General features: G+C 42.4%; 1 protein-coding gene across 1 annotated transcript in view; it reads right to left on the bottom strand.

The window, feature by feature from the left end:
• Positions 1–1663, bottom strand: part of ANKRD33B (ankyrin repeat domain 33B) — a 524055-nt gene extending 522392 nt beyond the window's left edge. The window contains exon 1 of the mRNA XM_040433947.1: positions 1094–1663. Within this exon, the coding sequence (XP_040289881.1) occupies positions 1094–1663 (570 nt within the window). The remainder of the gene's footprint in view (positions 1–1093) is intronic.
• Positions 1664–14738: the final 13075 nt, after the last annotated feature.

Genomic DNA, 14738 nt, shown 5'->3' with positions numbered 1-14738 from the left:
CCCTTGGACACATTTTGACGTGAGTGACAGGTTATATAAACCTGTTTTATATGATTATAGAGCCACAGGCGCATTTGATAAGGTCACTTTAGGATTCTGTGTATTAGTAGGGACCTCGCCATATGTTTAGGTTATAGGCCTAAATTCTGATGACAGAATCCCTTTAACAATGCTGGTCTGTCTTTTAGAAAATAAAATAAGTAGCGTGTCAATGTAGATGTTTTATTGGAGTACATATGTATTAATTTAATAGAATTACTTTCCACTTACTGATTACTAAGTCATGAAAATATTACCGATCACTAATCATAGTAAACATTATTGCATGAAACCAAAATACAGTTCAAGTTACATCTAAGGCTACTTTCACACTAGTGTTGTTGCTGGATCCGTCAGGGTCCAACAAAAATGCTACTGATAATACAACCATCTGCATCCATTATGAACGAATCCGGTTGTATTATGTTTAAAATATCTTTTAAATTGCCAAGACGGATCCGTCATTAACTCCATTGAAAGTCAATGGAGGACGGATCCGGTTTCCATTGTGGCAGATTATGGCAGAGAAAACGGGGTCATGACGGATCCGTCTTTCTCAGTTTCCCAGGACAGAAAGCTTTTTTTTCCCAGTAATTAGCCTCTATGACGGAACTCAATACCGTGAAAGTACCCTAAGCTGTGCACTCTGGAAAGAAAAGAGTTAAAACAATATGGTAACAAGCCCAATAGCAGCTTTCCTGGCTGCAGTGTGTGTTTTTTTTTTTTTTACTCTTTAAATTCCACATAACACAGAGGTAACAGTGGATGTAAGCTATGGTAATATTTCAAATCTAAAAACTATGAAAGGTCTCCCCCTATTTGTATATAGGGAGAGGTGTTAATTAAGCTGAGCTAGGCAGAGTGAAGCTGCGGGGGAGCCGCCCAGCAGATACCTTCCCCTGAAACCAGCACTTATTTGGCACCATACAGCACAGTTCAGCATAACTGAGCACCTGTCGCTATTTCAGGCTGCCCTGTTTAGGTCAGTATGAAGCTGCTGACAGGTTCTCTTCAAAACATATACATGTATAAAGATATACAGGAGTTGACTCACCCTGTTGTTTTTGTCTGTTTCTCCAACCTCTTCCTCCTCCAAGCCTTGGCGCATAAGAGCTTTTAAAATAATGACATTATTACTACTACATGCTTTAAACAAAGTAATTGGTTCGGGACTGGCCAGGCTCTCCAAACTGTTATAACTATCACTATCAAGTCCTTCATTTTCAAACTGGTCCTCCTCTTCTTGTTCTCCACTGTGCTTCCAATAGCCATGTGTTTCAAGATCTGGGGGATAAAAGGAGTCATCTGAAGCAATACTTCGAACATCAGAAAAATCATCATATTCTTCACATTCTTCTTCAGTATTTAAATTGGAATTGTGCATGCTAATACAATGTTCCAATGTGGGAACAACTGCCAGAAGCTGCGGTAGAGGGTCCCCTGTACCCATCCATGGAATATCATCTTGTTCTTCATTAATAGTTTCATCTATTCCCTCCAGTTCACTGTTTTCTTTTACTGGGCCAATGGAATCATTCTCTTCTTCAATTGTAGGCACCTCTGACTTTCTCTTTGCTGTCTTTACCTCTCCCTCTGTATTCTGTGTCCCAGATAAAAGAACCATTTATCTTAATGAGATAAAAGAATCACAGTTAATCAAAATACTATTTCAAAAATAAATAACATTAAAGAGTTTTAGTCCATTATTTTATGCACTTTTTTTTTCTGTTAACTTTATTTTAATATTAGCCACCTATGATCACTTCAGTAAGCTCTAAAGAAAATATTGATTTCCCAGTCTCCAAGAAAAGTATAGAAGTCAAAATCTGTCAAAAAGCTCTTCCAAATTGTGTATACTAAAATGGTTTTAAAAAATAAGAAAATACAAAATATACATTTTCTTCAAATCAGTGTAAAACCTTACTTGCAGTGGTGTATATATCCTTTATAGGAAGAAATAATTGGCAATTAAGAAAACAAATGAAAAAAAGCAAAGACAAAAGAATCATTGTCCTGTTCTTATACTCACATTCTGGAATGGAATATGATCAAGTCTTCAGTATGAAAGCGTCACAAAAGCTTCCTAAGATCACTAGAATAAGATCTACATTCCTTTTAGGTATACTTTTTATGAGGCAAAAACACAACATGTAACAGGTCTTAGCATCTGCCTTTAATGGAGAAAAAGACATTTGGGAAAGTCCAGCTCCTTAATCCGATCATCATTTCTGAGAAGATTGAGAATCCAGCTTAGCATGTTGACATCAGAGCACATTTTAAAAGAGATTTAAATAGGAGGCGTGCATCTGTTGATGTTAGGTCCTGCAAAGCGGAAACATACTCATGCAAACATAGCAGGTGCAAATTTTTCATTTCAAATTCTGAGATTTACACTGGTATATAACTGTTTTGTAGCCAAATAAGTTGTAATACTGTCATTTTCAGTCATGCACAATAATGTAATTTGATTATTGTGCAATACATTTAGTATAGATAATGATCTTATTATTGTACGCTGTGATTTCATATGTTACACAAAACTATATTATTTGTCATATAATTTTATTTTGTATAATCTATTAAATACCATTTAACTATTAAACCTTTTATTGTGCATTAAAAGAAACGTGTCAAAAATTGGATCTGCCAGTTAAAACCAGATAGTGAGACTGATACTTTTTTCTAATCTGATTTCATTTTCTGATAATAGATTTTGTTATTCTATTTCCTGAACATTATTATGGGGGCTGCCATTTTGACTGAGCTTTTAAAAAATTGCATTACAGCAGCCCCATGGTCTATACACACAATGGTCAGGAGGGGACTTCATTGACTTCTATAGGAGAGTTTTCTAGGCATGTTCTGTGCAGAGGTGATTGTACAAAGAAAAACTTTGCTAAACTTTGAAAATCACCTATTGTGAATGGTGGATCCTGTCTTATCTATACACAGTGGTAATATCTCCTTATCATTACAAGCAAGTTTAGAATAATATATAAAGGTATAATATAATATATGACTACAGTAAAGTGATCTGTATAGTCCACGAAGTGTTGACTATTTTAAGGCTTAGTGACCAGTGGGAAAACTGCAGGATTTTATGATTTTTGTTTAAATATAGATAGTGACGTGGAAAATTAAAAATATCATCAAAAATTCTTTAAAAATATGTTAAACATAAAAATGGCATTTAAACAAGAGGTAATTTTCTGATGACACATTCCCTTTAACTGAAAGTGGAAGTTAAAAGTAAGTGATATGGAAAGTTACCGTATTTTTTTCGCCCCATAAGACGCACTTTCCCCCCCTCCCCAAAAAAATGGGAGGAAAATGCCCCTGCGTCTTATGGGGCGAATGCTGACCAGTTTAACATCGCTGGCTGCGATGTGCGAGCGGAGGAGGGACTGGGAGGAGGAGCTGGGGGCCGGCAATTGCGGCGGGGCGGTGCAGTCACTGTACTATAGCCCCGCCCCTCCAGTGCTGCACAAATATAAAATGTATTATTCAATTAAAAGTTATTAAAAATGCCCCCCTCACTCCTAATAATACCGTATATCCTAATAGCTTGTACAATGCCGGCAGGCAGGCCGGGCGGGCGGCAGAGTAACTCCCTGATGTCACGTGCCTGCACCGCCTACTTTATGAATGAAGCAGGCGGCGCAGGCAAGTGACGTCAGTGAGTGACGTGCCGGCCGCCCGGCCTGCCTGCCGGCATTGTACAGAAGCTATTAGGATATACGGTATTATTAGAAGTGAGGGGGGCATGTTTAATAACTTTTAATTGAATAATACATTTTATATTTGTATACTGGGGGGGTGGCGGCGGCGGTGGGGAATCTGTGGATAACATCCGTGGATGGCACAGTTAAGGGGTGGGGATCTGTGGATGGCACTGTTATGGGCTGGGGGGTCTGTGGATGGCACATATATAACAGTGCCATCCACAGATCCCCCCTGTAACAGTGCCATCCACAGATCCCCCCTGTAACAGTGTCTGTCATCCACAGATCCCCCCATAACAGTGTCCGTCATCCACAGAGCCCCCCATAACAGTGTCCGTCATCCACAGAGCCCCCCATAACAGTGTACGTCATCCACAGAGCCCCCCATAGCAGTGTCCATCATCCACAGAGCCCCCCATAACAGTGTCCGTCATCCACAGAGCCCCCAATAACAGTGTCCGTCATCCACAGAGCCCCCCATAACAGTATCCGTCATCCACAGAGCCCCCCATAACAGTGTCCGTCATCCACAGATCCCCCCATAACAGTGTCCGTCATCCACAGATCCCCAGTAATAGTGCCATCCACAGACCACCATTAGTTCCAAACCCACCAAAAGCACACCTTTTGGTTAAAAATATTTTTTTTCTTATTTTCCTCCCCAAAAACCTAGGTGCGTCTTATGGGCCGGTGTGTCTTATAGGGCGAAAAATACGGTAAACTGATTTGTCATTTAAAGTTTTCTAAGTCTATTCCTTTAAATGTGCTACAACTACTTAATAGATTTCACCTACTCTACATTTTATGACATCTGCCTTGCAGTAATGTGTACCCAACTCTGGCTTAAATTTGCACCTGTAACAAGTTCTGTTCAGCTTGATAAAGTTAGGGTATGTTCAGATGACGTTTTCTGGGCGCAGGTTGCAGATTCTGTGCCAAAAATTGGACCAAATCTACACTGAGACCAACTCCCATTGTTTTCAGAGGAAGGTTCATGCAGCTGAAGATTTTTGCCACGCGGTTTTCCAGACTGTGCAAAGAATGTAGAGGTCTATTCTTGGTGTGGTTAGTGTGCGGACCACTCTCAAAGCAACAGCGGGAACCTGTTTGCGGTCCATAACACTAAATAAAGCAGAGACCAGAAAGATCTCCAATCATACTCTAACCAAGGAAAAGAAAGTAAATCAGTAATGACTCTAGTAAAAAGTCTTGGGAGGGGTACTATCCTGTGTCCTCAGGTAAGTATAGCACCCGAGGAATTAATGGGATGGCTCTCTAGTTATCTAATACCCACAAAAAAGGTGGACCAAGATTTCCAGTTCTTGTCATAGTAGGGGAAAGTATTATCTTTATAAGCAATAAGTTTCTCTTATAGACAAGTTGTATTGACAATAGTTATGATATCAGTTATGTTGGAGATATTAAGGCTAGAGTTGAGCAGACACCTGGATGTTCGAGTTCGGCCGAACTGCACAAAAAAGTTTGAGTTCGGGACCCGAACTTGACCCCGAACCCCATTGAAGTCAATAGGGACCCGAACTTTTGAGCACTAAAATGGCTCTAAAAATGTAATGAAAAGGGCTAGAGGGCTGCAAATGGCATCAAAATGTTGTTAAGAGCATGGAAAGTGCTCTGCAAACAAATGTGGATAGGAAAATTACTTTAAATAACATAAAATACATAAAAAAAAAAAAAGAAATTTGATCTAGGACGAGGTCCATATGGAGTAGGAGGTTGAGGAGGCAGTGGATGTGGCGGTGGAGGAGGTAGCCTACACTGCTTTTTGGTTTTAAATTTATTTTTATTTTTGTAAATTAGGGTACACCCCAAAACATTGGGAAATATAACCGTTGATAACCCCCTCCAGTCGTGCTAAACACACGTTCAGACAATACACTGGCTGCAGGGCAGGCCAGCACCTCCAAGGCATAAAGGGCAAGCTCAGGCCATGTGCCCAATTTGGAGACCCAGAAGTTGCAGGGGGCAGACCCATCAGTCAGTTTGTGTAGGCGTGTGCACACATACTGCCCCACCATGTCGCACGTCCCCGTGATGTTCACGATCCAATTGGATATCTGCTCTATCAACTTTTGATGTTCTTTTCTGCGCCTACCATGTTAATCACGGTTAGCGGCGAATCAGGATTCCACGCTGGAGAGGGAGCGTGAGAAAGAGAGACCACATCCAAGGGAGATCAATGGATGAAATTCTATTGTGATTGAGTGGAAATGTGGAAAAAGTTATTAAAATGGAAAAATCGAAGGAAATGAGGGGGCACGCGGCAATTACCCACTCCCGACTTGGGGAGGTAGTGACGATAAATAACAATACAGGACTCTTAATTTGGTAAAATGTCACCTTGTAACACACGATTTTTTGAAATTTATGTCCCTATCGCTTATGCAGAGCAGGGGTTTAATCACGGCAAAAATGGTCAAATGTCACCCAATAATGTAACAGACAAATTAGTGAAATGTTTTTACCTGTATTCTAGGTATAGCAGTGGTATATCACACCCAAAAATTGGTGAATTTCACCAGAAAATGTAACAGACAAATTGATGAAATGACATAAAATAAAATTAAATACGTACAAATTAAAAAAAATAAACTTGATTTATGAGGTGGCGGTCCATATGGAATAGGAGTCTGAAGAGACAGTAGACGTATCAGTGTAGGTGGAAGCGGCGGTGGAGGAGGACAAGGTAGCCAACACTGTTTTTTGGTTTTAATATTTTTTTTCTTTAATTAGAGTATACTCCAAAAGAGTGTGAAATATCCAAAACACAGCAATGAGCAATTGCGCTGTAGTATAACAATGGCTGGTTACGGCCGGTATACATGTCTATTCTGCACAAGGTACGGACAAGCCCTGTGGGATCCATGCCTGGTTCATTTTAATGACTGTGGACAGGTGGCTGCACTTGTCTGTGATAATGCTCCCTGCCGTGCTAAAAACACATTCAGACAATACACTGGCTGCAGTGCAGGCCAGCACCTCCAAGGCGTAAAGGGCAAGCTCAGGCCATGTGCCTCCACTGTGCCTTCGTCTTGTGCTTGCACTGTGCCCCCGCTGTCAGGTGGGAATGCCACCAGCAGTGCGTCTACCAGCGTGCGCTTGTACTCGCGTATCTTACAATTACGCTGCAGTGATGGAATTAAGGACCGTACATTGTCCTTGTAACGGGGATCCAGCAGCGTGGCCACCCAGTAATCAGCACAAGTTAGAATGTGGGCAACTCGGCGGTCGTTGCAGAGACACTGCAGCATGTAATCACTCATGTGTGCCAGGCTGCCCAGAGGCAATGAAAAGCTGTCCACTGTGGGAGGTGTATAGTCTGTGTCCTATGTTTACCCCCAGCCATACACCATTAATGGCCATGAGCTGGTTTGGGGGCCACCCTGCTGTGAACACGGTTCCTCATCCTCCACCTCCTCATCCTCCAGAACTGTGCCCTGGCTGGACAATTGTGTACCTGGCGTTTGTGGGTGCAGGAACCCACCCTCAGAGCCACTTTGTCATGCCCTGCTCATGTGCGGAGGTCTGCTAGATTAGCAGCACGTGTCTAGCCTTTTGTTTTGTTTTGGAGTCGAGCTTCCCTTCAGGTGCACTGGGTGGGGTCGGTGGTTTCAGTTTAAATCGCACCCACTCCCAGTGTTCCTTGCTGGTTATAGCTTCTGTCTGGCTCTGTGGAAGCAAGGAAGGAAGAAAGGATTGGCTTTTCCTGCTCAGAAAAGATAAGTTGGTTTCTGTTCTCTTGTGGTTTGCTGTCTAGGCTGTTAGAGAGACGCCTGCCCCTCCAGGTTCTGAGGGAGCAGGCTGCCTCTATTCCCCTTTCACCATCTCAGGGATTTTAGGGTATTTTCAGCGCAGGCACGAGGACACGTTATTCCCACCTTAAGGGTCTGAACATGGGCATAGCAGTATAGGGAGAGCTGGTAGGGATTTGTCAGGAGGTGACCTTGATCCCCAGCTTCTCGCCTAGAAACTTATTTGTTTGTTTTTCTATGTATTTGATATCCTGTCCACCGTGACACACTTGTGAATGACTGGCCGGAAACCCTGTGAAATTATCTCTTTTCCTCCTCCTCCTGTGCCACATCCTCTTCCATCATCGCCAGCAGCGTTTTTTCAAGGAGGCATAGAAGTGGGATAGTAAGGCTGAGAACGGTGTTATCAGCACTGGCCATGTTGGTGGAGTACTCGAAACAGCGCAACAAGGAACACAGGTTTAGCATGGAGGCCCAGTCATTGGTGGTGAAGTGGTACTGTTCCGCAGAGCGACTCACCCGGGCGTGCTGCAGCTGAAACTCCACTATCGCCTGCTGCTGCTCGCACAGTCTGGCCAGCATGTGCAAGGTGGAGTTCCACCTTGTGGGCATGTCGCATATGAGTGGGTGAGCGGGAATGCCGAAGTTACGCTGCAGCACTGACAGGCGAGTAGCAGCAGGGTGAGAACGCCAAAAGTGCGTACAGACGGCCCAGTTGGTGGTGAAGGTGTTACGCTGATCGGATGAGAGGCCGGTAGAGGATGAGGATGCGGAGTAGGAGGAGGAAGCAACAGTAGGCAAACTGAAGTGCCATGCAATCTTCGGTGGTGAAGGGACATGTGCCAAACTGATATCCGCCTCAGGCCCAGCTGCCACTGCATTTACCCAGTGTGCTGTTATGGAGATATAACGTCCCTGACCATGCTTACTGGTCCATGTATCCATTTGGCGTTGCGCAGTGCACACCTGATTTTGTCCTCCACTTGGTTGTGCAGGGAATGGATGGCACGCCTGGAAAAGTAGTGGCGGCTGGGCACGACGTACTGTGGATCAGCCAACGCCATAAGGATTTTAAAACTCTCCATCTCCACCAGACGGAATGACAGCATTTCAAAGGACAGTAATTCTTAAATGCTGGTATTTAGGGCCAGGGATCGTGGGTGGGTAGGGGGGTACTTCCTCCTCCGCTCCAGTGTTTGGGAGATGGAGAGATGAATGCTTCTGTGGGACATTGTGGAGATGCTTGGTGACCCAGGTGGTGGTGTTGCTGGCAGATCCTCTGTTTGCGGGGTGGCAGGTGGCACGGTCACTCCATAGGTAGATGAAGAGGCCGAGACTGCAGCAGAAAAGGAAGCAGGAGGAGCCAGAGACCTTTCTTGGTTTTTGAGGTGTCTACTCCACTGCAGCTCGTGCTTTGCACTTAGATGCCTGGTCATGCAGGTTGTGCTCAGGTTGAGAGCGTTTATGCCTCGCTTTAGGCTCTGATTGTAGTGCGTGCAAGCCACTCGTGTTTTGTCGCCAGCACATTGTCTGAAGAACTGCCATGCCAGGGAACTCCTTGGAGCTGGTTTTGGTGTGCTCGTTCCCTTGCTGCGGTGGGCAGTAGCAGGCCTACTGTCTAGGGGCCGGCCGCTCCGCTTTTGCACCCTGCTCCCTTCTCTGCTGTGCTGGTGGCTCTGTGCGACCACCGCCTCTTCCTCCGAACTACACAGGTCACTCGCATGACCTTGATTCCATATGGGGTTGAGGACCTCATCGTCCTCCACATCATCTTCCACCCAGTCTTCACCCCTGCCCTCCTTGTCGGTCTGCACACTTTCAAAAGCTACAGCAGTTAGCACCTGTGTTTCTTCATCATCATCCGAGACATGCTGCGGTGCTCCTCCCATGTACTCATCTTGAAACATAAGTGGTTGGGCATCAGTGCACTCAATATTTTCCACTTCTGGGGCAGTGCTAGGTGGATGGCCCTGGAAAACCCTGCTAGCAGAGTCATCGAAAAGCAGAAGAGACTGCTCCATGACTTGGGGCTCAGACTGCTTGGCTGATTTGCAAGGGAGTGAGGTGAAAGACTCATGGACATCGGCTGCAGGTGATAACTCTGATCTTTCAGCAGGAGACTGGGTGGGAGACAATGTAAAGGAACTGGAGGCACTGTCGGCAACCCAATCTACTATTGCCTGTACTTGTTCTAGCCTCACTATTCGTAAAGCCGCATTAGGCCTGACCAAATACAGCAGAAGGTTCTGTTACCTACTTGCACCTGAGGAAGGTGTTTCACTTGTACGTGTAGCTGGCACAGATCAACCACGTCTGCTCCCTGCAATAGGAGCTCCACCAGCAGCACCACGACCGTGGCCACGTCCCTTATTTGACACTCTCCTCATATTTGTCAAATTTAGGATCTTGCCCAAATTGGGTGTTTTTTTAATAACAGAATAGAACAACAGTATCTAAAGGGTGTATCTCACAATGACAGATGCAGACAAGGCTGCAAATTAAGATTTTGGCCCAAAATTTGTGTTTTTTTTAATAACAGAATAGAACACCAGTATCTAACGCGTGTATCTCACAATGACAAATGCAGCAAGGGCTGCAATATTAAGTACTTTGCCCAAAATGAGTGTTTTTTTAAACCCAGAATACTATTGCTGTATTTCAAGATTGTATCTCACACTGACAGATGCAGACAAGGCCGCAAATTTATTTGTTTGCCCAAAATGGGTGTTTTTTTAATAACAGAATATGACAGCAGTATATAACATTTGAATTTCATACTGACAGATGCAGACAAGGCCGCAAATTAAGTATTTTGCCCAAAATGTGTCATTTTTTTTTTATAACAGAATAGCACAGCAGTATCTAAAGCATGTATCTCCCAATGACAGATGCTGCAAGGGCTGTAAAATGTATTATTTTGCACAAAAAGCATGTTTTTTTAATAACAGAATATGACAGCAGTATATAACGCTTGAATTTCACACTGACAGATGCAGCAAGGGCTGTAAAATGGAGTATTTTGCCCAAAAAGGGTGTTTTTTAAAACCCAGAAAATTATTGCTGTATTTCTAGCTTAAATTGCACACTAATACTGCAAAGGCCACAGATGTAGGGTCTTGCCAAAAATGGGTGATTTTTTTAAACCCAGAATATAATTGCAGTAGTTCAAGCTTCTATTTGACTGTCACAAATGCACATATGCTGTGCTGTTGCACAGAACTTGCATAAAATGGCCGCCACCGCCGCCCACCTAACTAACATACGGATAAAAGTTATTTTTCTGGGTCACTGGGCTCGGGGCAGGGTAAAAATATTGTGCACTGCATCCACAAAACAAAATCTAGGTAGATCGCTGAGTTAACAAGCACTTCAGATTAAAGATTCTGTCCTATTCTCTCCCTCACAGCAGCAGCATCCTATCCCTACACTAATCAGAGCAGAGTGACTCCAGCTTATATAGAGGCTGGGTCACATGCTGCACTGGCCAATCACAGCCATGCCATTAGTAGGCATTGTTGTGATGGCTTCAACAAGTTAAACGCTTGTTGATTGGCTGCTCTGCAGCCTTTCTAAAAGCGCCATAAAATAGCCGAACACCGAACCTGAACTTTTACTGAAATGTTCGGGTTCGGGTTCGCTCAACCCTAATTAAGGCTCTTCCACTTTCTAGTGATCGGCAGTTTTGTGGCCATGAAGAGATTTGCTGTTGCCACTCTATAGGGAGGGGACACCTTGTCATTCCCTATAAAGAACAAAGCCAGTAAAGGATTTAATGTCAGTGTGGTATTGCAAAAGTCAGATGCTAGGGTAAAAATAGAAGTTCATACATTTGTGACAAGTTCATAATCACAGAATACCTAATGGGATGCCTCTCCCGCCACACTGACTTGAAAGTGAGGTAAGGTGAAAAGTCCCTGGATATATATGGCTTAGTGCAGAGGTCAGCAACCTTTAGCACTCCAGCTGTTGTGAAACTACAACTCCCAGCATGCTCTTTCCAATTGTGTGGAAGTTTAGAGAACAGCCAAGCAAGTGTGCATGATGGGAGATGTAGTTTCACAACATCTGGAGCGTCGGAGGTTGCTGACGCCCGGCTTAGTGTGTCAGGGGTAAAATACCACCGTAACACTGTTTTCACGATGGCCTCGTAATACGAGGTACATTTAAATGTCTTATGTATATACAAAATGGAGAGCGGATAGCCAATCAGCTGCAGCAATGTCTTTATCAAGCTGTTTGTTCCATGCTAAAAAGGGAGTGGATTTGACAATTCTCTCCTTATGGCTCAGTGATAAGTATAATGGTTTATGGTCAATCTTATCTCTGGTCCTAAAATGTTCAGCCCAAACTCCTATAAGGATTGGGTTGGCAACCCCATTAATGGGGCCTTAGATTGAAGAAGGTGCCTTATCTGAAGGTATTTGTAAAAGCCAGTAGGTGGGACCCCAAACTTCTCTCTGATTTTAGTAAAAGAAATGAATTGGTCATCTGAAAAAAGGTCTGAAATACCTTTCCCCTTCCAATCAGTAAGATTGGTTTCTGGTAAAAGTATATCTAGAAGGGCTAGGGGACACACTCTGTGTAATAAATAGAGGCCTATTTCTGTGTTTGTGATTTCATGTATATATTCATAGTTATGAATTGATCGTGTATTCCCATGCCACTTAGGACAGAAAATGCATAAGACCAATTGAGGCGATCAAATACCTTTTTGTCATCAAGTGTGACCATAATAGCTTCTCTCTATTGACTCACCGCATAATCCAGAATATTGAGAACTCTTCTGGCATTATCCATAATTTGGCAAACCTTAATAAAGCCTCTCTGATCAACAATGTAATAGGGAAGGAAGAATTTCAGATAGTCTATTGGATAGGGTTTTGCCGTAAATTTTTACATCAGAGTTAAGCAAGGAGATGGGTCTAAAGTGTTGTGGCCTATCTGGAGTTTTGGCTGGTTTAGGAAGGACTGCAATGGTAGCAGCTAACATCTCCTCAGGGATGGTAACTTCAATAAAGGTTAAAAGAAACAGAGCTATATAGATGAGGCACTAAGGGCTGCTACTGTAGGGAGGTTCAGCGTATAAAGAAAATCTTTTATCCTTCATAGGGAAGTTGGAGAAAACATAGGATCCTGGTCCAGACTGTACAAGTAGGAATAATATTTCATAAACTTATTGGCAATATCTTTTGGATGGAATGTTCTAGAGTTAGTAGAATGATTAAGCAGTTAGGTTATCTTGGATCTTGCTAAGCAAGCTTTTAGATGTTTTGCCAGCAACTTACTTGCCTTATTATCCTGGGAATAATACCTAGCTTTGAAATGTTTTAAGTTCTGCTCATATTTGTATAGGAGGCAGTCTTTCAGATGTAAACAAAGGGATCTAAGTGAATTAGAACGTTCCACAGTAGGAGTGGTTTTATTCAGAGACTCCAGGGTTTGGATCTGTGGAAGGATATTTCTGAGCTTCTGTTCCCGATTTCTCTTACAGCCTAATTTAACCACTTTACATCCGGGCCATTTCTCCTTTCCTGACAGAGCCATTTTTTGCAAATCTGACATGTGTCACTTTATGTGGTAATAACTTTAAAACGCTTTTACTTATCCAGGCCATTCTGAGGTTGTTTTCTCGTCACATATCTTACTTCATGACAGTGGTAAAATTGAGTCAAAAAATACAATTTTTAATTATAAAAAAATACTAAATGTACCAAAATTTTTTAAAAATTAGCAAATTTCTATTTCTCTGCTTTTATAATAGATAGTAATACCTCAAAAAATAGTTATTACTTTACATATTACATATATTCCCCATATGTCTACTTCGTGTTTGGATCATTTTGTGAATGTGATTTTTTTTTTTTTGGGGACATTAGAAGGCTTAGAAGTTTAGAAGCAAATCTTGAAATTTTTCAGAAAATTTCCAAAACCCACATTCAAGGACCAGTTCAGGTCTGAAGTCACTTTGTGGGGCTTACATAATAGAAACCACCCCAAAATGACCCCATTTTAGAAACTACACCCCTCAAGATATTCAAAACTGATTTTACAAACTTTGTTAACCCTTTAGGTGTTCCACAAGAATTAGTGGAAAATGTATATGAAATTTCAGAATTTCACTTTTTTGGCAGATTTTCCATTTTAATAATTTTTTTCCGCTAACAAAGCAAGGGTTAACAGCCAAACAAAACTCAATATTTATTGTCCTGATTCTGTAGTTTACAGAAACACACCATAAATATGTGGTCGTAAACTGCTGTATGGCCACACGGCAGGGCGCAGAAGGAAAGGAACGTTATGTGGTTATTGGAAGGCAGATTTTGCTGGACTGGTTTTTTGACACTATGTCCTATTTGAAGCCCCCCTGATGCACTCCTAGAGTAGAAACTCCCAAAAAGTGACCATTTTGGAAAATACACCCCTCAAGGTATTCAAAACAGATTTTACAAACTTTGGTAACCCTTTAGGTGTTCCAGAGAGTTAATGTAAAATGGAGATGAAATTTTCAATTTTTTATTTTTTGGGAAATTTTCCATTTTAATCAATTTTTCCAGTAACAAAGCAAGGGTTAACAGCCAAACAAAACTCAATATTTATTGTCCTGATTCTGTAGTTTACAGAAACACCCCATATGTGGTCATAAACTACTGTATGGGCACACGCCAGGGCGCAGAAGGAAAGGAGAGCCATGTGGTTTTTGGAAGGCAGATTTTTCTGTTTTTTGACACCATGTCCCATTTGAAGCCCCCCTGATGCACCCCTAGAGTATAAACTCCCAAAAAGTGACCCCATTTTGGAAAATACGGGATAAGGTGGCAGTTTTGTTGGTACTATTTTAGGGTAAATATGATTTTTGATTGTTCTATATTACACTTTTTGTGAGGCAAGGTAACAAAAAATAGCTGTTTTGGAACCGTTTTAATTTTTTGTTATTTACTTTGTTCATCTGACAGGTGTAAGGGTTTAGACCTTCTCCGGGGGTCATTCACACCGATACGACTTCAGGACACCAGGTTTCAGGTCCAAACAGTGCATTTATTGTGATACACCAGCACAAGCAAAATGACAAAAATAATAAACACTCGCCCGTCTAGGCTCTAACTAAACACATAAGTGTATCCCTGACTCACCTAAGAGAGCCCTGTTCACACATGGAACACAAATACGGCTTTCCTCAGCCATTCAGTCTAGCAACCTCCAGGCTGTG

Source organism: Bufo bufo, chromosome 5, assembly GCF_905171765.1.
Source record: "Bufo bufo chromosome 5, aBufBuf1.1, whole genome shotgun sequence".
Lineage (NCBI taxonomy): Eukaryota > Metazoa > Chordata > Amphibia > Anura > Bufonidae > Bufo > Bufo bufo.
This window is presented reverse-complemented; position numbering and strand designations above follow the sequence as displayed.